Source organism: Pimephales promelas, chromosome 20, assembly GCF_988280905.1.
Source record: "Pimephales promelas chromosome 20, fPimPro1.hap1.1, whole genome shotgun sequence".
Taxonomy (NCBI): domain Eukaryota; kingdom Metazoa; phylum Chordata; class Actinopteri; order Cypriniformes; family Leuciscidae; genus Pimephales; species Pimephales promelas.
This window is the reverse complement of record NC_142788.1, coordinates 12140117-12163563: the sequence shown is the minus strand read 5'-3', so window position 1 is coordinate 12163563 and position 23447 is coordinate 12140117. Positions and strand designations below refer to the sequence as shown.

General features: G+C 39.0%; 1 protein-coding gene across 2 annotated transcripts; it reads left to right on the top strand.

Annotated features, from left to right (window-relative positions):
* The first annotated feature begins 2150 nt into the window (after window positions 1-2150).
* On the top strand, window positions 2151-23082 carry phf20b (PHD finger protein 20, b). Of its 2 annotated transcripts, XM_039658317.2 has the most exons (19): window positions 2151-2307; window positions 6791-6896; window positions 7338-7509; window positions 7618-7702; window positions 10436-10512; window positions 10601-11072; window positions 11871-11972; window positions 12416-12550; window positions 12798-12857; window positions 12952-13200; window positions 14606-14776; window positions 14896-14991; window positions 15706-15837; window positions 16087-16265; window positions 18644-18743; window positions 18925-19120; window positions 19231-19639; window positions 21104-21323; window positions 21408-23082. In XM_039658317.2, the coding sequence occupies exons 2-19, from the start codon at window positions 6814-6816 to the stop codon at window positions 21551-21553; spliced, it is 3084 nt and encodes a 1027-aa protein (XP_039514251.2). In that variant the 5' UTR covers window positions 2151-2307; window positions 6791-6813; the 3' UTR covers window positions 21554-23082. The 2 variants fall into 2 exon arrangements, with proteins under 2 accessions (XP_039514251.2, XP_039514260.2); XM_039658326.2 differs by lacking the exon at window positions 15706-15837.
* The last annotated feature ends 365 nt before the right edge of the window (window positions 23083-23447 follow it).

The following is a 23447-nucleotide window of genomic DNA, read 5'->3' as shown; positions in this document are numbered from 1 at the left end:
AGTTTGCCATTGACCACACTAATGAACAAATTGGATATTCACATCCACCAAGTGTAAATAAGAAGTGAGAATAAGAGGGGAGCTCAAAGAGGACATGAAGGAGGTAGAGGAGGAGGAAGAGGATGAGGCGAAGGGGGTAGAGGATGAAGAACAGGAGAAGGAGGTAGAGGAAGAGGTAGAGATTGAAAGAAGACAAGGACCAAATCTGACTCAAGAAGTCCACGCAACATGACCCTGTTATTATGTTATCAACAATGGACTGACACTGATGGAAGCTGGACAAAGAGATCAACCAAATCTCTGGTTGATACTGTAACTGAATAGTTACAATATTCTTGTTACTTTTACAGTAGTTTTTCTTCAGAGTCAAACTGTATGTACTTCATGCAGTAATTGTAATTCGTCTACAGATTTTATTTGTTACATTGATTTTATTGTTGGTTGATTGCTGTAACTGATTATGGTAAGAAATACTGTAAGTATTGAAATACTGTAAATACTTGAAATATTCAGTCTGCAGCATCAGTGTTGTGCAGTGCTTGGTAAGTTTATATATTTGTGTACATTCTCCCTATATATCTCAAACTAATCATGATGAATTTTTTATTTTTTTTTTCATCTATTTATCCCTTACCAATATTTGGCCCAATAGCCTATCTGGCCAAAAATCTAGCACATGCTATTTCCTAAGAAAAAAAAAAAGATATATATATATATATATATATATATATATATATATATATATATATATATATATAATATATATTTACAAATGTGTTTTTATTTATCACAGCAGTGTGAAACTGGCTGCAATAGTGTCTGATCATTGAGGACTGTGTTGGTTAAATGAAAACTAATAGCGTCTTCACAAATATGTGTATATCGTTTGACTGAAGTGTGTATGTGTTGACAGAAGTGTGTCATTTTGCAAATTATGCAAATTGAGTGTGGTGTCTGGATAATTGTCATTATATTTTGAAAAAAATAACCTGATTTTCAAAATAGCGTGTAAACAATTGGAAAAAAAAACTGTAAGGGTATTTTTTTTCTAATGACAGTCAGTTTAAACATGAGCTCTATGAATGTGTTATAATGTCATTTGAGTTTAATTTCCCTTTAAATTTCTTAAAATTGCACAAAGAATCAGATCCTCCATTTAAGTAAATGGAAAGACTTATGTTTAATGTTCAGTATTATTTTTACTCCGAGATGTCCATGTGAAAAAATGTCCATGCCAAAAAACTGTCAACAAAATTTGAAGATTATGTTTGGTCTCATTTCAAAGAAGACCCTTGGCTGATTTCTGGTTAAAGTAAAAAACGGTGGTTTATGATTTATATTATTTTATATAAAACATATAATTAATAAAACATGTTGAATTTAAAAACTGCTAGTAAATCAAATCTATTAGGCCAAACCTGAGAAAATTGCACCATCTGGTAAAAATAAATAAATAAATAAATAAATAAAATTAAAATTTTGAAGCCTTGCCAACAGAATGAACATTCTTCAGTTTTTAGTTAAATGTCCCTGGGGATAAAAATTACAGCTTTAATTCATTTCAATAGGGACATTTTTGTGGAACTATTTTGTGTATCTATAGTGCAAAATAAACGTATTAAGGGAGGTAATAAAATTCCAATAAAAACTTGTTGGGCAAAATGTATGCAGTTGCCATAAACAGAGGCAAAATTATTTTTTTTTAAAAACCCTGAAAAAGGTAAAAACATGTCCATAAGAGTAAGCAAGGGAGATATAGTCTTTTTCAGTATGTAGACCTTTTACATTGCGTTTTTAAGCAATTTACTACTTTTATTGGCTATGTTCCATCTCCACTATTTAAAAAACCCGTAGTTTCTTGAATTTCGTACACTATAATTCATAATCAGTGTTACAAACAAATGAATCGCATCATTCACTCGTTGAGTCAGGGAGGACTCCTGCTTCTGTCTAGTCTAATAATTACATAAATATAGCGCTAAAATGCTCTGAACTAAACATCACTAACAATAATGCGCCTTGTGTGCTGCAGGCTTAAACAATTACAGTCGTTTACAGATGGGAAGCGTGAGAAACGAAATGAAGGCGCAAAAAAATAAATCTCCACGAAATGAGGAAACAAACAGCAGGAATAATTCGCTTCGCGCATGCGCACACAGGCTCCACCTCGCGGACACCGGCCTTGCTGCTCGTGCCGGAGAAAACAAACTGCGTGGATGCGCTCGCTCTCGAAGCATGCGACTTACAGCACTCCATGCATTTGGACTTGCTTTCTTTGCTGTCGGAGTACATTTATCAGCAATTAAGGTAAACGGCACTGTGGTTATTTATCGCAAAACAATGAGCAGCTGTCTTGGTCGTTTATTCGATGTAATTGTATATTTTATCATTTGTATGCGGTGGTGATGATGCTGTTGTGTTAAAACGAAACTTGCCTCCATGCAATGCATGTTCCCCTGTTTGATGCTTATGGGACCCATGGAATTGATTTTGTCAAATAGTGCATTGATAAACATTGTCGGCGGTTACAGTCACAGTCGTTATGTAGATTGGGATAAATGTACATTTAGGGCTTCTTAAATAGCTGGAAGACTTTTGTTCGACTCATACTTGAGGTAGTCCCATGCTGCAAGGAAGGAGTAGGCCGAGCGGAGGCCGCTGAGCGTAAGCGTTTGAATGACAGATGTGCGGTCCAATCAGAACGCCGGAGTCCGCGTCAGTCAGCGCTCCCAACCAATCAAATGGATTGCTGTTGTTGCGCATCATTCTAAACAACGGAACAATGTAATGTCAATATAGCCATTTAAAATGCTAAGGTAAATACTTAAACTTTATTTTGAGGGCTTGACTCGTTTTTGTGACGCGCAGATAACACCGCAGAGCATTTTCTGTTCGCCTGCTATCTTAAACTAACGTTACACACAGCAGAGAGCGTCAAGTTCGCAGACAACGTTGCACCCACGTTTTCCTCGAATGAGAAGTAGAGGAAGAGTCAAATGCATGAATCATCTGATATTTCCGTTCATGTTTACCTATTTCTACCATAAAAACGTTTATCTTCCGTCTCTATCGTTTGAGGTACTGATTGCGACTTGTTATGACAGGCGTGTAAAGACGAGCCGCTTGTCTGACAATGTAAACAACGTGGAGGAAAGGTTTTGCGCGCCATATGCGTCACGCGCCTCTCGATGTTAGCGGCCGTTCACTGGGAGAGCTTAGGAGTTTGTGAAAGCATTTGATTTAACATAAAGTGCCGGTTTCCCGCGATTATGACGTATTGAAAATGTATGCAATCTGTTGGAACGTGTCTGTCCACGAGGACGGGCACGAGCCCGGCGGTTGCGCGCGCAGCACTGGCGGGTTGGATAAGCACGCGAGTCAGTTACGAAACTTATCCGAAACCTTTGATGACGCGCTTTCATGTGATTTATGATGATGATGATGATGATGATGATGATGATGATGAAGAGCTTTTTTGATAAAGGACGGTGGGTTTCAGTGTGAATGATGTCAGTCTTTCCTATTTGATTTAATAAGGCTAATAATGCATGGTGCTCAATGTTTTCTTTCCTTTCCCACTCTTCATCCCTTTGAAAATATATCTCAAATTTTAATGTTTCCCTACACTCTAACTTACCAGCCTAGGGACACCCACAAATGAGAATTATGTCATAATTTTACCACAGTTTTTCCCCTGTGTATAAACCATAACCATCAATGTCCAGTACACTGCACATATGATCTGATGTTATTTTCATACATCTTTATCTTGCATTGTAAGATGAGCACAGGGCAAGCACACGTCCCTGTGTTTTATCAGACACATTAATAAAATATTATGCAGGGGTTTTTGTACATTAATGTTGTTGTAGAATTATGTAATTACTTTTTTGAGCTGTTTGTACGTTATTCTAATTTAGGGGTTGGACAATGAAATTTTAAAACCGCAATCATTTATTAGTATGGTGTGGTAGGGCCTCCTTTTGTGGCCAATCCATCATCAACGTGTCCTGGGAACAACAGATACAAGTCCTTCACAGTGGCCAGAGGGATTTTGAGCCATTCCTTTTCCAGAACATGCTGGTGGAGGAAAACATTTCGCTCCTCCAAAACACCCCAAAGTGACTCAAACATACTTAGATCTGGTGACTGTGCTGGCCATGGGCGATGTTCAACTTTGATGTTCAAATCATTCTGCTTTCAAGTCTTGCTGTGTGAATTATTGCATTGTCATGACTCATGCTGACAGACACACGGCAGGGCTAGGGTTGGCTATCATTTCCAATTCTGCAATATCAATTCTGATTCTTATCAATTCCTAATTTCAATTCCAATGAGGTAAAAAAACAACAACAACAACCTAGATATCATTCACATTCATTCTAAGTCTTATTGTAAAATAATATTTCATTGTAGCTGAAGGCCACAAACAAAAATCAACAGAACACTTAACAAGGAACTTTAGCATATGGTTTAAAAATACCATTGCAAAAACAGCTAGCCTAACTAATATAAATTAAGCATTATTAAAGACAAGTAAACAAATTAGTAATCGCTTAAATAAATACACCTGAACAGAGATGCTGTTGAAATAAACAGTATTTTAAGATTCTCAAGAATTCCGGTACAGACACTGATGAAATGTAACGTAACACTGCACTTTTTAAATAAAATATACATTACAAATATAATTACAAAAGTTATTCAGTCAAGGACAGCGAGTATAGTTTCTCTTTGTCTTGTTTTTTGATTAATGTTACTATAGAGATGGCAGCATTAGGCTGATGATTTTTAGGTTGATGTCACTTTAAGAGCTGCACAGATCCATATTGATACACACATGTCCAGTCAAATCAAATATATTTTATATAGCGCTTTTTCACAATACAGATTGTATCAAAGCTTGACTTGACTTGACTTGACTTGACATGATTATGCTTTGTCAACTGTTTACGCTCACTTAAAGGGATAGTTCACTTTGAAATTAATTTTTGATATGTTTTAGCTTACCTCAAGGGTATCAAAGATGTAGGTGTTTTTCTTTCCTCAGTATTTTCAATTTTGATATTTTTAGGTCAAACCGTTCTTGTCTGTCAGTCATATAATGCAGGTATAGGGGGTCCACCTCAAAGAGTATGCACAGAGAAGTCCAAATTAAACACGATTTAATGACTCGTAAACGTAAGTACACATTGATGGCCTAAGACACGAAACGAGCGGTTTGTGTGAGAAAACTAACAGTATTTATATTGTTTTTACCTCTTGTAATCACAGCCATGTCCAAGTGATCTGAGGGCGAGGGTCGCTTCGGTCTGCGCAAGCGCGCCGGAAAACGATCTTGCACGCGTGTACGTCACTCACTGTTTACACAGAGATTTCGGAAGTGTTATATTTCCTGTGAAAGTCTAAACATATTTAAATATACAGGAAATTGCAATGGAAGATGATTTCAAAATATATCAACGGACAAAAGTTATATCATTTTATAACTTTAAATTTCAAGAGTTTCTTTAACGCTTACTTTTTATCTTAATATAAGAAATAAAGATATTTTTGTTTACATTTTATTTCTGACTGCTAAAACGGATATAATTTGTTGTTTGCCTAAATAAAAACTGTGGTTTAAATTCACACTTTTCTACTACATTGCACATCCCTAATTTGTCCTAAAAAATGCAGTAGAGAACTGTTCAGTATCACACACTATATAGTATGACATGCGTCTTTCTGTGCGCATGTTTTGATGTGTGCGCAACACAGAAAACAGCACTCGTCGAGTTAGGGCTGCATGATGGCCGATACCGTCGAAACATTGTGATGTCTCATCCAACCCTAACTGATAATCATGATTATTTTTCTCAAATTTCAAATTAGCTGCAATTCGGGGGCAATTTTTGCTTGAATAGTGGGTTTATTAATATTCTTAATGAAAAACAACTAACCCTTTGCAGGTTCCCTTTTAGCATTGGAGTTAAATATAAAATAATGCCAAATAGGTGCTTTTGCATTATGCTTTGAAACAAAATCTTGTCGTCTTGTCAGTCAGTTAGTTCCTAACTATTTTTTTTTCTAACTTTAAAAAAATAGTTAGCTATTATGGGACCAAGCACAAAAGAAGTAATACGAGGATCGAAACAATCATGGCAGGGAGCAATAGAACATGGTCATGACTTGGCAGTAAGCAGTAGAGTTGCATTTAAGACATTTGCTTAAAATATCTGACTCCTTTAAATGAAATGTAAGGATTAGCCCAGCGCTAATAATAAAGGATTAAATATTTTAGTCTTTATCAAGATATTGGTTGATTCATCTGTATCGGCTGTAAAAGCATAAATAATAAAACTCATCAATTAGAGAATAATAAAGCTCTGCCTAGTATGCAACTAGGAAATTCGATATCAATTACAATGACCAATTTTTCAATCAATTGACAAATGAGCCAATATCTATTACAATGACCAATATAATTGATACCAATATCACTAAACTGTGCTGTCTTTTACTGTTATACCAACCTTTTGGAAATGACAGCACCAATCATCCAAAAGTTTAGTAAATCACTGAAATTGCATTTTTAGGACATTAGAAAAGATTTAATAACCACTGGACAACCAAAATGGAAATATTGGAGAACATATAAGCCCTGATATTGTAGCAAATCGTTTAAAAAGTGCTATTTGATATGTTGTAGTAATGCTGTTCGTTTATGAGCACCTTGATTCAGTTGTGCCACCCATGACTGAAACATCCATTACCTCTGACCTCATGATATGTTTTTCTGGTTTCATAGGTTGGTGACTGTGTGTGACCAGCATGACAAAGAGCCCTCCTCACAGGCGTGGGATTGCATTCGAGGTGGGAGCGCAGCTGGAGGCGAGGGACAGTCTGAAGAACTGGTCAGTGTCTCCCCTCTGCTTCCGTTCTTACATCCGTTCATTCACTCGGCCTGATTGAAATTCAGATGCTTCACTGGTGCTGATGCCACTAGTTCTGTTGCGTTCAAAGGTTTTTTAAAAAAAATGCTAAATTTGCCAACTGGAGAATCTAAAAATAAGTATTTTAAGTCATAGTGCACACATATTGAGCTGTACTATTTGAGATAGGAAGACACTAGGAAGCCAGGGGTTGCTACTACTATAAATCACAAACTGAGGATCTCAAACTCTTCCATGCATTATATTTAAAAGGTGCTATATTAAAAGGTGCTATATAACTTGCTTATTGACCCTAAAAATAAAACCCATTCAAACGTCTTTTTCAACCTTTATAAACCCACATGTAATCGGTCAGCAATCTGAAGTAGGTCATTTAAAGTGAACATGTTTGTGTGTTCACAGGTATGCAGCTAGCATTGAGAAGATCGACTATGAGGACGAGAAGGTTCTGATCCACTACAGACAGTGGAGTCATCGTTATGATGAATGGTTTGACTGGAGCAGTCCGTACCTTAGACCTGTGGAACGAATCCAGCTTAGGAAACAAGGTCTCAATGAACGGCAGAGCGCTCCAGTGAGTACTTCCTGTCAAACTGCTGAATCACTCAGGGTCTGCATGGGCAAAGTTACACTCTGACTCATAATGTTGCATCATTATATATAGATGTGTTTCTTTTCTCAGGGCTTTCATGTCAACCAGAAAGTTCTCGCCAGCTGGTCAGACTGCCGGTACTACCCTGCTAAGATCCTGTCCCGGGACAAAGATGGTGTGTACTCAAACCTTCCCAATGTTAATCCTCAGCACATCATCTGACTGGTCCAGGTTCAAACACTATCTTAGTTAGGTTTTTACCAACTGAGAAATGAAACCGTATTGTACCATATAATGTGGCTGATATGAAGTTTAAAAAAAATAACAATAAAAATTTATAAATGTTTAGTATTTGTTCATGTAATTATTAAAAAGTTGTTAGAAATCGATTGATGTTGTGATATCTAAATTCACATAGTGTTTAAAACGATTGATGTATTTAGACAGAATATTATCCATTTTTGGGTCCATACCAGATCTCAGAGAATGGTCGACTAGGTACCGTTGTTTTAAGGTACCAAAAGTTCATTTTGCACCGGGGTTCTCCTTTAACCCCTAGTGTGTGACCTCTGACATACTGTATATAGCAATTGTTGCTATATAAGTTGGATGAGCAGGCTCATTCTAGCCCAATGGCAGGACACTTGGGGAAGGAAAGACGATAGCACATCTCACGGCCTGATTTATTTGGCCGGGCATTCACAACAACTTCCGCCGATGGTGTGTGGCTTGTCGTATCACCACTCATGGAGGTCCCCTTCCATTGAATTGGTATGGACCTCATCCGACCAAAAGAACGTCCAGCACATGGCCATCGTTAGCATTAGTTCTGGTGGACTATGCAACACGATATCCGGAAGCGGTGTCGTTATGCACCATCTCTGGGAAGAGTGGTGGACGAGCGGTTTCGTATGATCTCCCGTGTGGGAATCCCCAAAGAGATTCTCACTGATTAAGACACGGGTATTTATGTCAAGCACATTTAACAAACTGTACAAAATTTTTGCCATTGAATCCATTCGCACTATTTATCACCCAAAAATGGATGGACTGGTGAAACAGTTTAAAAAACGTGGGACAAATTGGGATAAATAGATCAAGCCCCTGTTATTCACGTTGCTGGATGTCCCACAAGGCTTCACAGGGTTTTCCCCATTCAAGCTTCTCTATGGACGGCAGCCCTGTGGGGTGCTTGACGCCATTAGAGAGACTTTGGAGGAGCCTTCAAACAGCTGCAGTGAAATTCAGTATGTCCTGGACCTCAACACGTTTGGGTGGCTCTCCATGGAGAATTTTCTCCAGACTCAGGACAAACAAAGTCGGTTTTACAACAGGGGTATGCGGCAGCATCAATTTACACCGGGAGATAAAGCACTTTTATTATTTACAACACCCAGTTCTAAATTACAAGTGGCAATGAGCTGTTGTGGTTACACGCCGTGTCGGGACCTTGATTATGAGGTATGGCAAACAGTCAACCCGCTTGCCCTGGTCCCTGAGGGAGATCACCTCGGCTGACTTCGCTCACCGCTGTAGCCAAATTGCTGTCAGATTTTGTAGTTGTGTCCTCGCCCCTGCCTGGTCGCACGGACCTCGCACAGCACCATATTGAAACGATCAAAGGGGTGGTGGTGCGCAGCCGACCCTATCGTTTACTTTAACACAAGAAAAAGGTGGTACAGGATGAGTTAAAGCAATGCTAGAGTTGGGAGTACTCTGTGGAACAGAAGACTGGGCGAGCCGGATAGGTTTGGTCCGTTTCTGTGTCTATTACAGAAAGGTGAAGGCCTAAGGTGTCCAAGTTCGACACTTATCCAATGCCTCGAGTTGACGGGCTGCATGATTGGTTAAGTTCGGCTCACGTTTATTCCACACTGGATTTAACAAAAGCTTATTGGCAGATCCCCTTGTCACCATAACCCAAAGAAAAAAACAGCCTTCACAGTGCCGCTCGGATTACACCAATTTATTACCCTTCCATTTGGGTTGTTTGGGCTCCCGGTACCTTCCAGCTTCATCCAGACTAAATCCTCTGGCCACATTCCACACATGTCGCTGCCTATCTGGATGCCATCATTATCCAATTGGGCGTGTGGAGCTATGTTATCTAGGCTTCCACTTAGGACAATTCGTGACTGCAACCTTTCCTAAGTCCTAAAACCAAAAAGAAGGTGAGACGGTTCCTGGTATTGTGCCTAATTATTCTGAGCTCACCAGCTCACTGACTAATCTCACTAAAAAAGGAAGCTCTAGATCCGGTTCAGATCGTCTGGTCGGAGCTGTGTCAAGTGAAGGCTGCCCTGTGTGGGGGGGCCGCTCTTGCAATTTCCTAAATACATCAACTGTCTTTATAAAGTATCTTCTTATTAAACGGTCTGTACACTTACAAAGTTCTCAATGCTTTGTTTTGCATGTATGGACCCTCATTATGTTACTGTGTTAGTGTTGGGCTATTTTGAGCCTTGTTAGTGGTATAAACTAGCAATTTCTTTTTACTTACTCAATGCCCCCATTACGAGCATTATATGCTAAACAGTTTTTAGAGATAAAACGCCTACATTCGATTATCATGAAAAAAAATCTCAGAGAACGGTTGACTAGGTATCGATGTTTTATTAGACCAAAGCTTCATTTTGCGCTGGAGTTCTCCTTTAAATGTCTTACTCAGGGACACATTGGTGTCTCACAGTGGATTCGAACCAGGGTTTCTCACACCAAAGGCATGTGTCACCACCCCTGTTAGTCAACATGCACTTGGTCTACTTCTTACCATTCATCTCTACACTCGCTCTCCAGTTGCAGAGTTCGCTTTACCACGCCCCCTCACCACAGATATTGTTAGATTATGAAAGTGTTGGGCTTTACATTATGATAGGTTCATTATGAAACCTGTTCTTCTGTGTCTCAGGTGTCTACACAGTTAAGTTTTTTGATGGAGTCATAAAGACAGTGAAGGGGATTAAGGTGAAGCCGTTCCACAAGCAGGTGAGAAGTTTCTCCCTCAGCTCTAATATGTATTAAAGCAGGCCATTCATGAAAGAAACCACTTTAATGAGTTGGTCTTTATCTACAGAGCTCTGATGACAAGACCAATCGGCAAGCTCGAAAGCGGAGAGATCAGAACGGGAAAGAATGGAAGACTAAGGAGAACAGCAGAAGTAACAGCTCGAGACACAGCACTTCTGACCAGGACGAAGAGAGCGGTTCAGAGGGGGATGAAGAAGACGCCACCGTGATGGATGAGTCCAGAGATCTCCAGAATGGTGGAGAGAGCGAAAGCACAGCAACCAAGATAGTTGACGAATCAGAGCCGAGACCTGCTGAGCACAGCGATAAACAGCCCAGCGAAGACGACAAGACAGAAATGCTTGAGAATGAAGAAGGAGCGAACAAACCTGACGAAAAAGAGATGAATGGAGAACAGGAGGAGACCAAAGAACTTCAAAATGGCATTGAAAAGAACAAAGAGGACAATAAAGAGAAGGAAGAAGCGTCAGATGAAAGTCCCATCCTGCCCAGAAGGACACGGAGTAGGATGGCAGATGGTGAGTTTGGTTTGGGGGAACATGCTTGTGTTACATCTGAATATTTGATTTGATTATGATTCAGTTCCAAGAGCCAGATTCAGCCTCACACACCCGCCAATCAGCATTTGTTAAGTTGCAAAGAGAGAGAAACATTATAAGGAGAGAAGACAAACCACTCAAATAAAAATGAATGGAAGAAATTGTAATGCTCAAAATGGCATATGTGGGACAGGAAGTCCTGCATTTCAGTTAAAAGAGCCAATTGCGTTTTTTTGATATATATTGTCATTTATTTACTCTAGAACCGGCATGTCTTTTAGTTGGAACAATGACTTGAGCTACAAAAGCACTTTTCTGTTTATCAAAGATTCCTGAAAAATGATTACAGTTTTCACAAAAATATTAAGCAGCACTAAGAAGAAATGTTTCCTGAGCAGCAAATCAACATATAAGAATGGTTTTTGAAGAATCATGTGACCCTGACGACTGAAGTACTGATACTGAAAATCCGTCTTTGTCATCATAGGAATAAATTACATTTTAAAATACATTCAAATTATAATAATATTTACAATATTCACAATGTTACTGTATTTTTGATCAGATAAATGCAGCCTTGGTAAGTAGCCTTTAATGTTTCAAAAACGGGAGTAGAAATAACAGAGAAAATACCTCCAAGATGGTCGCCGAGTGAAGTCATTTAGGGAATATTACTGATCGTGATGCAATTTTAACCATGTCTAGTGATTGTTGGGTGATTTACTAATATATTTTACTCAGGCTTGATGATTGAAATTATTGGCTTGTCATTTTCAGCAAAAGATGTGGAAAGGCCCAATGGACCAGAACTGAGGAAGAGACGTGCCTCAACAGGACAGATACCACCGTCCAAAAGAAGCAGAGCCAATTCAAGCACAGGTTAGGTCTTCATCTCATATCACAAGGGCTTTCAACCGGAGAAACAATTTCATAGTTCCTATAACTATTGTTCCTATTACTATTAGTGGAAGTACCTGCATTTTGGTGTGTTCGCACTACAGGAATGGTTATGATTTTACTTATAGGAACTCCTTTTGAGTGATCTAAATTAGCTCCCACTTCAGAGTAGGGTTTAACCCAGCACTATTAGGAACTACCAGTGACCAAAGTGTATGCTGATTGGCCGAAAGCATGCTATACAAAACGTTGACCAATGCCATTTTTTTTAAAACACACAGTTTACTTCTTAACTCCACAAAGCTAATGTTAACTGCATTTACCTGTCATGATGTTGTGTTATGTAACCCTGCAAGTTGTCATAGGAGTTAGATTAGATTAATTAAACCATCTGACACCACATTGTGTCTCTGATCCCCTCATAGATAAAAACAGTCCATCTCAAATCAAACCGATTAAAACAGACTCTGTCCCAGAGACTTCAGAGAGTAAGGATGACCCAACCAGTCCTGCAGGAAATGCAGCATCCGCAGAAGAGGCAGGATCTACACCTGAGCATGGTATACATCCTTCAGAGCTGTTTGTTAAGACTGCATCATTAATACTATTTATGATAAAATAATAAAATCTTACTGACCCCAAACACCCTTATTGGTTTTAAGAAAATGATGATACCCTGGCTATTGCAGGAGTGAATTTTGCACAAACAGACACCTCTCACATTGTCTTCAGAATATGCACACAAATGTTGTTGACTAAACGTATGAAGGTATATGATGTGCTAACTGACACATTTCACTTCCTCAGCTGCAGCGCTCAAACGGCAAGTCCACCTTCCAACCACAAACAAGTACAGCAGAGAACCATGTGAGTACCCAACCCCTCAGTTTCACTCTCTCTCTCTCCCCAGTCCAATATAAACCTGTTCTTATGTGACCCCATTGCCCTTTTCCTCCCTCAGTGTACAGGGTCATCAAAAACCAGCCTCCTCCTATCCTGTCCATTGAGCTGGACCATAACCTCTTCAAATGCAAGATCGCAGGCTGCCTGAAGTCTTTCCGCAAGGCGTCTCTGCTGCACTACCACATGAAGTATTATCACGCACAGAGCGACCCAAGCCCCCCTAGCGGCGTCCAGAAGCGCTCCTCAGACAAGCAGAGCCACAGCCAGGAGACCCCTCGCAGGCGCCGCACGGTCTCCGCCTCCCACCGTTAGTGCACACTTTGTCTATTAGCTGTTTGTTTGGGTTGATTTGTTCAGATGCGTGTGCGTTTGGCCTCGTGATATTTAAAACATTATTGAAGTGCCATATGACATCATAATTCTTTCTTCAAGAATACATTTACTTGATTTAAAGTTCAAAAAAACATTTTTCTTATATTGCGCGTTTCTTCAGCACTTCTTTTTACCCGCTGCCTGTTTTATTTCCTTCTTTAAAACACGCTTTTATGATAAGCCCAGTCTCCGGCTGATTGATCAGATGCCCAGTTTGTTGTGGTTGGTCTATTCTGCTCTGATTGGTCAGATGCCCCATTCTGTTGTGATTGGTCAACTGCTTAGAGCATATGTCGGAAATGTAATGCCTCTTATCGTAATTGTGTTTTCGTTCCCGGTGCCTAATGAGCCGTTGTAAGAATCTATGGTAGCTATGGCGTCTGTATAGATTGCAACATTTCTCGACAACTTTTTGGAGCACTGGTTCCAAAAGTGTTTATTTTTCCTATATGGATTTGAAGATCACCCCTTGACTTCCATAGTATTTTAGTAGTATTTTCCGTACTATGGAAGTCAATGGAGCCCATTAACTGTTTGTTTACCCATAAACAGTAAATGATGACGGAATTTTAATTTCTGGGTGGATTATCCCTTTAATGGTTTTAGTGAGGGAAAGAACTACAATCCCATGATGCATTGTGAACAGCATAATCAAATTTAAAATGATGTTGAAGTCAAGAACATAGAGAGATTAGTTCATTTGCAGTGCTTCATGGGAGTGGGTGGAAAGAGGGTTGGTTGTAATTTGATGTAATTGTCGTAATTCTTTCCGCACAGCATCGTGGGTAATGTAGTTTATCACCAGGAATTCCACTGTTAAACACTATTATTTTATTTTACTATTGCATGTTTGTTATTTTAGCATGAAAACATGCTGAAATGACGTGGACTGGCGGCTTTAGCAGATGCAAATACCATAGATTAACAACCTCGTAGCTCACAGTATGTCTTTAAAGGTTTATAAGTTATTTAAAAACTATTTCCTTAAGGAGAAAATGTAGTTTTTACTTCCAGAACTGACTGTTGCACTCTATTAGAAGTCTTAAAAATGTTGTACCAAAAACAGCGTCTCTTCAAGACAGCGAAATCACTTACCCAACTGTTCTTTGAGGATGGGACAAAGAAGCCAGATTATGTGTCACATGGTGACATGGCTAAGTAACAGAAATAATAGCAGGACTACAAACGAGGTGTTTTCTGTTCAAGAGATTCACTCCCTTTGGCGTGGATTTGTGCTTTGTAACTTAACAGATTGTTAACATGCACAAACAGCTAATATTAAATACTAAAGAAAAGGTCAAATCAAAAAGCATAATAGGTGCCCTTTAAATCTCCCACAGATACTCCCTCTCCTCTGAGCGACAGTAAGTCGGGTCACACTCTGTCGCCCCCTGCGGTTGGCAGCATGCACCGGCAGCGCTCGGCCACACTGGGCGCAGAAAGGAGCAAAGAGAACCAACACATCAACCGCTCGCTGCATGACGACAGAGACTGGGTTGCCAAGGAAACAGGTATTTGAGAGCATCGTGATCATTCCGTCTATTTCTGTCATCATGCTCTCGCTGATTCCTCTGCATATGACCACAATCAGGCCATGACAGTAACGGAGATGTATTTTTCTCATCTGAAGGGGTGAAAGAACGGGAAAGGCTGAGAGAGAAGCGGCAGAGGGATTTCTTCCGCATCAAACTGAAGAAAAGGAAGAAGAAAAGGAAGTCTAAGTCAGGTGAGACGTCCGTTTTAGTGCAGCGGTGGCTCGCTCTTCGGCTCTCTGCTGTCCCCTCTGTGTGTCTGCTGTTGCTACAACTTTTCTCTAAATAGGCAGTTTCACTAAACTAAGCATATTAAATTAGTTTGGACCCGGCGATATATTTTAGCAGGATATGATGTCACGATTGCATAATAAATCATGCAAATCCATACATAATCTATATAGAGTTATACATTTAAAATGTGAAAATTAGGTGAGTTTCATTCTCAGTTGGGTACGTTTAGATCTTCATAAAATTCATATATCTTGAGACAGTTGATAAACAGTGCTGTCATGGGGTGGGCGATATGGCAAAAATATCAGATCACATTTTTTTTTTCCAGGAAAATTACGATTTTATCACGATTCTTTGAAGTGGTTGCAAGATGATGGTACAAATTGTCTTTTAAATGATATAAGCGTTCAATTCACTTATTGCTAGATTTTGAATACTGAAATTCTCAACCATTTTCTTTCTGCATTGGGACACCAAGTCTATGTGTCATTCGTCTCGAGTTATTAATAGACTCTGAAAGTGCACAGCCACCCACAAAAGGAGCGTTTCAGTTGCCAGTTCCTCTTGACAGCTTGAAGAACCCACTGAATCAGATCTACAAGCCGCCTCGTCGGCGAGGAACTGCTCGGTCTGTGTTTAACCCTGTGTGGCGTCTGCTCTTCCTCCTCTGACAGACTGTTACAGCACTGAGGAGAGCATTGGCCTAAAGCCTTTCCCCTGCAATCTGAACTCAGCCCACAAATTGCCCCTCTCCCTCACACACCGATCCTACACGGGACACTGCCCCGAAAAGATGCTCAGCCAGGGTGGGTACCAGAGAACGCAGGTCCTCCGAACTCACAGCTGCCTGCTTTGTGTTCCTCTTCTGCATTGTTGTCTTTCAGTGTCTTGGCTAGCTGTGTTTAGTCACTGCCGCTGTGTAGATGTATCTCTAGAACTGTTTTGAACGTGCGTGTGCATGTGTGATTGGAGTAGCTGATTATCGTGCATGGATGACTAGTATAAACGTGGAGATTAAGTCTTCTGCTTAATTGTGTGGGCCTTGTTTCCGCCAGGTGAAGACAGCAGCAGTGATTTGTCTTCAGACAGTCCTGTATGGAGTGAGGACGAGTCCGAGGCTGAGCTGGATCTGAACATGCCCCTCTCAGAGCAGGGGGTGGAAACCGTCTCTCACGGCTCGGAGATCGTACGCTGTATTTGTGAAGTGCAGGAGGAGAACGACTTCATGATACAGGTACACTACCACCCTCTGAAACTGCTTCTGACAAGCCTCTGAATTTTATTTTATTTTATTTATTTTATCGAATGAAAGCAACGCGCTGCTCCATAGAAAAGGTGGTCTATTATTTTATTTATTTATTTAGCATTAACACTCAGACTAAGGCACAAAAATGGTTATCACTGTCAGTCGGATTCAATCGCACATTCAGACACTTGGCAATGTGTAGTTAGCAGCATTAAAAAAATGATGTCTCTTCTCTTATTATATTTTATTGACAACATTGTTTATACATTGTTGGTTCTAATAAAAATATTTGTTGCTTGGATTCTGACTTACTTGAACACATCTGATTGGGCGTTGCGTTCACACACTCAACAGATATTTCGGTAACACTTAATTTTACATGTCGTTGTTGTTGTTGAGTCCTTGTTACATGTATGTTATATGTATGCATAATTACATGCAACAAACTAGGGCTGAAGGATTATGGAAAATAATCAATTTTTTTTTTTTTAACCAGTATTGCGATTTAATATGCAAGTTCTTTACCTTCTGTATTAGTCGACAAAGACAAGCAATAAATCATTGTACAGTAGGGATGGGAGTCTTTAGGCAGCTCATGATCTGATTTACTTTTTTTAACCCTATAACCGTATTCTGGACAAATGTGGGCAAAATAGTTTTGATTTATTTTTAAAAAATACTTCCCTTGATCTGAGCGGTACAAGACTTGGCTATTTTTCCTAAGTTTGCCTCCTGAACACACAATTTTTTTTGATTCAATTCTACAATGTTAAGTGGGTGAAAAATAAAAACTTCTTAATCTTGTATTTGGGTCAAAAATGGGCACCCATAGAAATGAATGGGAAAAACTGTAATTTAGAGCACTCTAAAATAAGCCAAAATAAGACACCAGGTGACAGCAAAGTCACTTCATCTTTAGGTTTTAGCTCTAAATAACTTATTGGAATGATATTTTAATGTAGTTAAAAAATTTAAAAAATAAAGCACAAAAATAAGCATAATTTACGTAGAAAATATGGTACTTTTTGAAGTAAATCAATTCAGAAATACCCCCAAAATAAAAAATAAAAAAAACACCATAAATGGATAGACAAAACTTTATCAAAGACAGTGATGTAACATTTATAAGAAATAAAAATTAGGATCACACCTGAGTCCCCTGTGCCCACATTGGTCCACAATTACAGGATTAAGGGCTTCAAGTTTCAAGTTTATTGTATTTATAAAGCACATTTAAAACAACCTAGGTTGACCAACGTGCTGTACAAAATATATCTATTAAAATCCATATAAAATAAGAAAACAAAAACATAAATCAAACACATAAAAACAACTTTCACAAAACATTGAACGCACAGGAATACAGATAGGTTTTTTAAGGGCTATAAAGTTAATACGGTTTGAGGGTTAATAACACTTAAAATATGTATGTACGTAATTACATGTTTAAAAATATATTCTCTCTCTCTCTCTCTCTGTCTCTATATATATATATATATATATATATAGAATGTATATCACGCATCAGTGTTTAAAAACTAAGCTCAGATTCGATTATGAAATTCTCTGAATCGATCCAGAATTGTAGAAGAGAGAATAAATAACACAATATCACATACATTAAAGATAAACTGTTCTTTGCTGTATGCCAGACCTATATGCGTAGCGTGCAAAGTTGATGCTTGGTCTTGCAGACTGCTTATCTCTCACGTGCCAAGTGAACAGTGTAATTGCAGCTTTTGCGGTTACAAAATCACGTTTCATCATATCGCGATATTATCGCAAATGCGTTTAATCGTTCAGCCCTACAACAAACGCTAATCCTCTTAACTCAGTACTTAAATGTAGTAAAATTACACTGAAACATGGACGCCTTAAAGTAAAGTGTAACAGATATATCTGTGATTGGCTACTACAAAGCCAAGAGTGTTTGAAAGCAGCCGGCTATCCGTGGGTACCGTTACTGCAGAACGCCCGGTATCGTCACATTAACTGATCAAGTAAATCTTTGGCGGGACAAAGAGTCATTTTGACGGCTACCAAAACAATTTCAATGCAGGAAAAACCCTGATCATAAATCATTTATTTATAGTGGAGTAAATATTTATTGTAAAATTGATGCAAATAATTATATATCTATAAAATCAGCTATAAAAATATGAGTATATCTGACATACTTCAAGTTGTTTTTTTTAAAATAAAATTGGAACGAGGAATTTGAACAATTGAACAAATTATGCACTGGCACATTTACTTGAATTGTTTTATGAATGATTTGTTTTTGTGAAACAATGATTATTAAACATTTATATGCATGTTCAGTAATTTTCTGAGAGAATGAAGGATGTTTCCTGCGCTCTCTGCAGTGTGATGAGTGTTTGTGCTGGCAGCATGGGACGTGTATGGGTCTGTACGAGGACAGTGTCCCAGACAGCTACAGCTGCTACGTCTGCAGAGACCCACCAGGTGAGAGACTTGAACTTCCCCCAAAATCACCTCAGTTTAGTGTTTATTAACTTTCATTTTGAAATTGGTCTTTCTGGACTGTGTGTGTTGGTAAAACAAGGATTACGATCAAAATATAACAACTACATCAATACATTTTGTCGTCTTGCTTTTTTGTACATGTGCTTTTGTGTGTATGCAGCCCAGAGACAGAGTCAAAGGTTCTGGTATGATAAAGACTGGCTGAGCAGCGGTCACATGTATGGCTTGTCTTTCCTGGAGGAGAACTACTCCCACCAGAACAGTAAGAAAGTGACAGCCGCCCATCAGCTTCTAGGGGACGTCCACCGTGTGTTTGAGGTCCTGAACGGCCTTCAGCTCAAGATGAGCATCCTACAGTAAGTAATTCCTTCTGTCTAATGCTCTTAATGTGTAAACGACTATTAGGTAAATCTGTGAAAGTGCAGTAGGAGCTTCAGTTATAAATCAAAGCTGCCCTCTGTTTTAGGACACAAGCCCATCCAGACCTGAAACTCTGGCAGCAGCCTTGGAAAACTGTAGACGGCCTACGGAGGAAGGCGGCAGGTGATTCTGGCATTACTACTCCTTTCCCCCCCTCACCTCCTGAAATGGGATTGAGCGAATTTGAGACAATGAAAAGCGAAGTCCCGTCGCCTGTGGAGACGCATGTCTCTTTCCAAGACTCGTACATTAGCAGCGAGCACTGCTACCAGAAGCCCCGTACGTACTACCCAGCGGTGGAGAGAAGGCTTGTGGTGGAGACGCGGGGCGGTTCTGAGCTGGAGGACAGTCTCAGGAGCACTGAGGACCTACTAGAGATGGCCGAGCAGAGGTACAGCATGCCTCTGGACCACGACCAGCACAAGCTTCAGCTGGCCGACCGCTCTTTTAGTAAGGTAAGTTGCAAGCAACTTATTACCTATTTGGCCAAGTGCACACTATAAGACCAAAAGCTTGTCGGCCAATGCACATTTGACATGGCACATCGGTTTCCAAACCAGTTTGAGATCGGTTTCCAAACCAGTTTTAAATCTGTTTCCAAACCAGTTTTAAATCTGTTTCCAAACCAGTTTGAGATCTGTTTCCAAACCAGTTTGAGATCTGTTTCCAAACCAGTTTAAGATCTGTTTCCAAACCTGTTTGAGACCAGTTCCCAAACCCGTTTAAGATCAGTTCCCAAACCCGTTTGAGATCAGTTCCCAAACCCGTTTGAGATCAGTTCCCAAACCCGTTTGAGATCAGTTCCCAAACCCGTTTGAAATCAGTTCCCAAACCCTTTTGAGATCTGTTTCCAAACCCGTTTGAGATCTGTTTCCAAACCCGTTTGAGATCTGTTTCCCAACCAGTTTGAGATCTGTTTCCCAACCAGTTTCATATTTGTTTCCGTACCAGTTTGAGATCTGTTTCCAAACCCGTTTGAGATCAGTTTCCAAACCCGTTTGAGATCAGTTTCCAAACCCGTTTGAGATCAGTTTCCAAACCCGTTTGAGATCAGTTTCCAAACCCGTTTGAGATCAGTTTCCAAACCCGTTTGAGATCAGTTTCCAAACCCGTTTGAGATCAGTTTCCAAACCCGTTTGAGATCAGTTTCCAAACCCGTTTGAGATCGGTTCTGTTTCCAAACCAGTTTGAGATCTGTTCTGTTTCCAAACCAGTTTCATATTTGTTTCCAAACCAGTTTCATATTTTTTTCCAAACCAGTTCCATATTTGTTTCCGAACCCGTTTGAGATCTGTTTACAAACCCGTTTGAGATCTGTTTACAAACAAGTTTGAGATGTTTCCAAACCAGTTCGAGATCTGTTTCCTGTTTCCAAACCAGTTCGAGATTTGTTTCCGAACCAGTTTGAGATCTGTTTACAAACCCGTTTGAGATCTGTTTCCAAACCTGTTTGAGATCTTAGATCTGTTCTGTTTCCAAACCAGTTTGAGATCTGTTCTGTTTCCAAACCAGTTCGATGTCTTTTGCCAAACCAGTTCAAAGTCTTGTTTTATGAAACGGTTCACTTCACAATCTATTTCCAAACCAGTTTGAGATCTGTTATTTAAACCAGTTTATCTGTTGTCAAATCAGTTCAAACAGGTCAGAATTAGTTTTCAAACTAATTTGAAATCTGTTTTCAAATCAGTTCTATCTGCAAATAGTCACAGCATGTCTTACATTTGCGTACACTTGAAATCATCACTGGATACCATGCATTTTGTTATGCTGTGCAATGTGCATAAAACCTGAACTAATTAGATTGGCGGTGAGAGATTTGGGATGCTAGGATGAGCAATCATCTGATTTATTTCACATTATTAATAATGAGAGAGAACCAGTACACGCCAAAGATGCGACTCATTGGTTTCTGTTTTCAGGAGCTGGAGTGCCGTATGAAGCGGCTGGTTTCCGCTGAGCAGGAAAAGAGCTGTGTGGTGGAAATCAAGGAAGAGGAGCCTGACCCTGTGACCCCTGAGCCTAAGCCTGACCCTGATCTTGTGCTGCACCAGCAGTGGCAGCTGAACCTGCTGGAGCACATCGAAGCAGTGCAGGACGAAGTCACACACAGAATGGACCTTATTGAGAGAGAACTAGACGGTGAGGCTCTACAATATCTTTTTAAACAATTAATGTCATTTCAGATGGGTGTGGTTAATTTAACATGTTGAAATCACTATGCAGTGCTGGAGAGTTGGCTAGACTTCACAGGTGAGCTGGAGCCTCCAGATCCGCTGGCGCGCCTCCCTCAGCTGAAACATCGCATCAGACAACTCCTGACTGACCTGGGAACAGTCCAGCAGATCGCACTCTGCTCCTCGTCCTCTTGAGGGCGCCAGAGGACACACAAATGGCTCAAACTGATCCAATGCACAATGGAGTCCCTTAAAGTCTGGAAAGAAACTGCGGAAATGATTATGTGTGCTGGTTTTTGAGAGAAAACCCCTAAACGAATCAAGCTAACGTTGATGTGACGGATTCTGTGGCACATGCATGTTGGAGTGACTGGTTTGGTCAACGGTTAGAAAAGACTGAGACGAAAGATATTGATGCAAACAACAGTTTATTATTATTTTTTTTTTTGTATTTGTGGAATTTAATGCTTCATCGTAGCACTTGGCTGTGTCTGTCATAGACTTAGGATTTTTTTTTTTTTTAATGTAATTTCCTCTGTATTCTTGACATGCTAAAAGTCAGTTTATGTTAATTCATAAGTGATCGTTTTGGACTCTCACGGCGCTCGTTGCTCTGTGTAAAGAGCTTAAGGACTTGGATGGTATTTTGCTGTAGTTAAAAGAGAAAATGTTAAATATGACTATAACAATATGAAAATATATTTTAATCTGAAAATACTTGCATTTTACTTCTATATTTGTACTTAAAAGTCAAGTAATCTTGTAAATAACCCAAACACTTGCTTATTCATTTTTTTTTCTTTTTTTTTCTGATTTAAACTTGTATTTACAGTAAAGACTTTCTGTAATCTTTCATCTGTTGTGGATACTGTAGTTTTGGGCTTTCTGCCTATAACCTTTTGGTTTTTGACACAATTGATGTTGCTTTCATTTCACAACAGTGGGTCTTTGTTTCCACTGGTACATTAAACAAGCACAGAATGTCGAAATCTTGCATACGGAATTTTTGTATGTATATACATCTTTATTTGTATTTCTTGTTTTCCCAATGATTCTGAACTTGTTTCTGATTCTGTTTTTTTTTTTTTCCGTCTGTTGCTTTCAAGTCTACAAGATTGTTTTTGATTAAGACATTAGATGCCTTTAAGTTATTGTAATTGTTAATTTAAGTTATTGATTCTGCCACCTTTTTACTTCTGTCCATTGGTTTTCTTTTATACAGTGCGAGGCTGAGTATTGAATGGTCAGAGAGAGAACGAGTGAAAAGCTGGGGTCTTTTTAGTGTTCTTGCCCTTTGGTGTTAGTTTTTTTTTCCCCCCATAGACCCTAAAAAAAACTGCCTGATATATTATTTCAGGCCAATGTGAGTGTCATTTACCCTCAAATACACAAACTACATTTGATATAAATCTGAATTTATAAAATCCTGCCGTTGGGTATTTGAAGGGTTTGTGTTTCTCTGTACAGTTGGTGAGCAGTCTATTGACTGTTACTCAGTATTGTCTCTTGTATTTTATATATATCTGTCCTGTTGCTTTCAAGGCACTGGAAATTTAGTTACGGATTAAGTATTGCATTTTTTTTTTTTTTTTTTTACATAATAATTTTCCGTTGTTGCCATCTTTTTTTGCATTGGGGTGTCCCCTGGGAATCTGTAAATTCTACAAAATATTGACACATAATCCAAAGGCCAGAAAATAAATGCAAACATTTAAACTTAAAAAGTTTGTTTTCACTTTGTCTAAAATTCCTGGAAGATGATGGAAATATTTCTTAAATGTTGTTTTGTTGCAAGATGGTAAAGAACTTACCAAATGTTTAATGTTAATAGTTTTGATAGCACTTTACAATACGGTTTTATTGTAGTTAACTAACTTATTTAACATAAGTTAGTTAACTACATTGAACAATACTACATTAATCTTACTTAATGTTGATTTCAACATTTGCTAATACATAATTAAAATGAAATGTATTTGTTAACATAAGTTAATGCCCTTAACTAACATTAGTAAAGATTAATAAATACTGTAGGAAATGTGTTGCTCATTATAAGTTTGTTAGTTAACAGAATAAACGATTGAACCTT

What these genes read in the sequence shown, in the direction of transcription:
- phf20b (XM_039658317.2), top strand. Translation starts at nt 6,814, where the DNA reads ATGACAAAGAGCCCTCCTCACAGGCGTGGGATTGCATTCGAGGTGGGA. An exon ending in CAAGTACAGCAGAGAACCAT is followed by an intron (nt 12,858 to 12,951) that starts GTGAGTACCCAA and finishes TTCCTCCCTCAG; the next exon opens with TGTACAGGGTCATCAAAAAC. An exon ending in CTCAAGATGAGCATCCTACA is followed by an intron (nt 19,121 to 19,230) that starts GTAAGTAATTCC and finishes CCTCTGTTTTAG; the next exon opens with GACACAAGCCCATCCAGACC.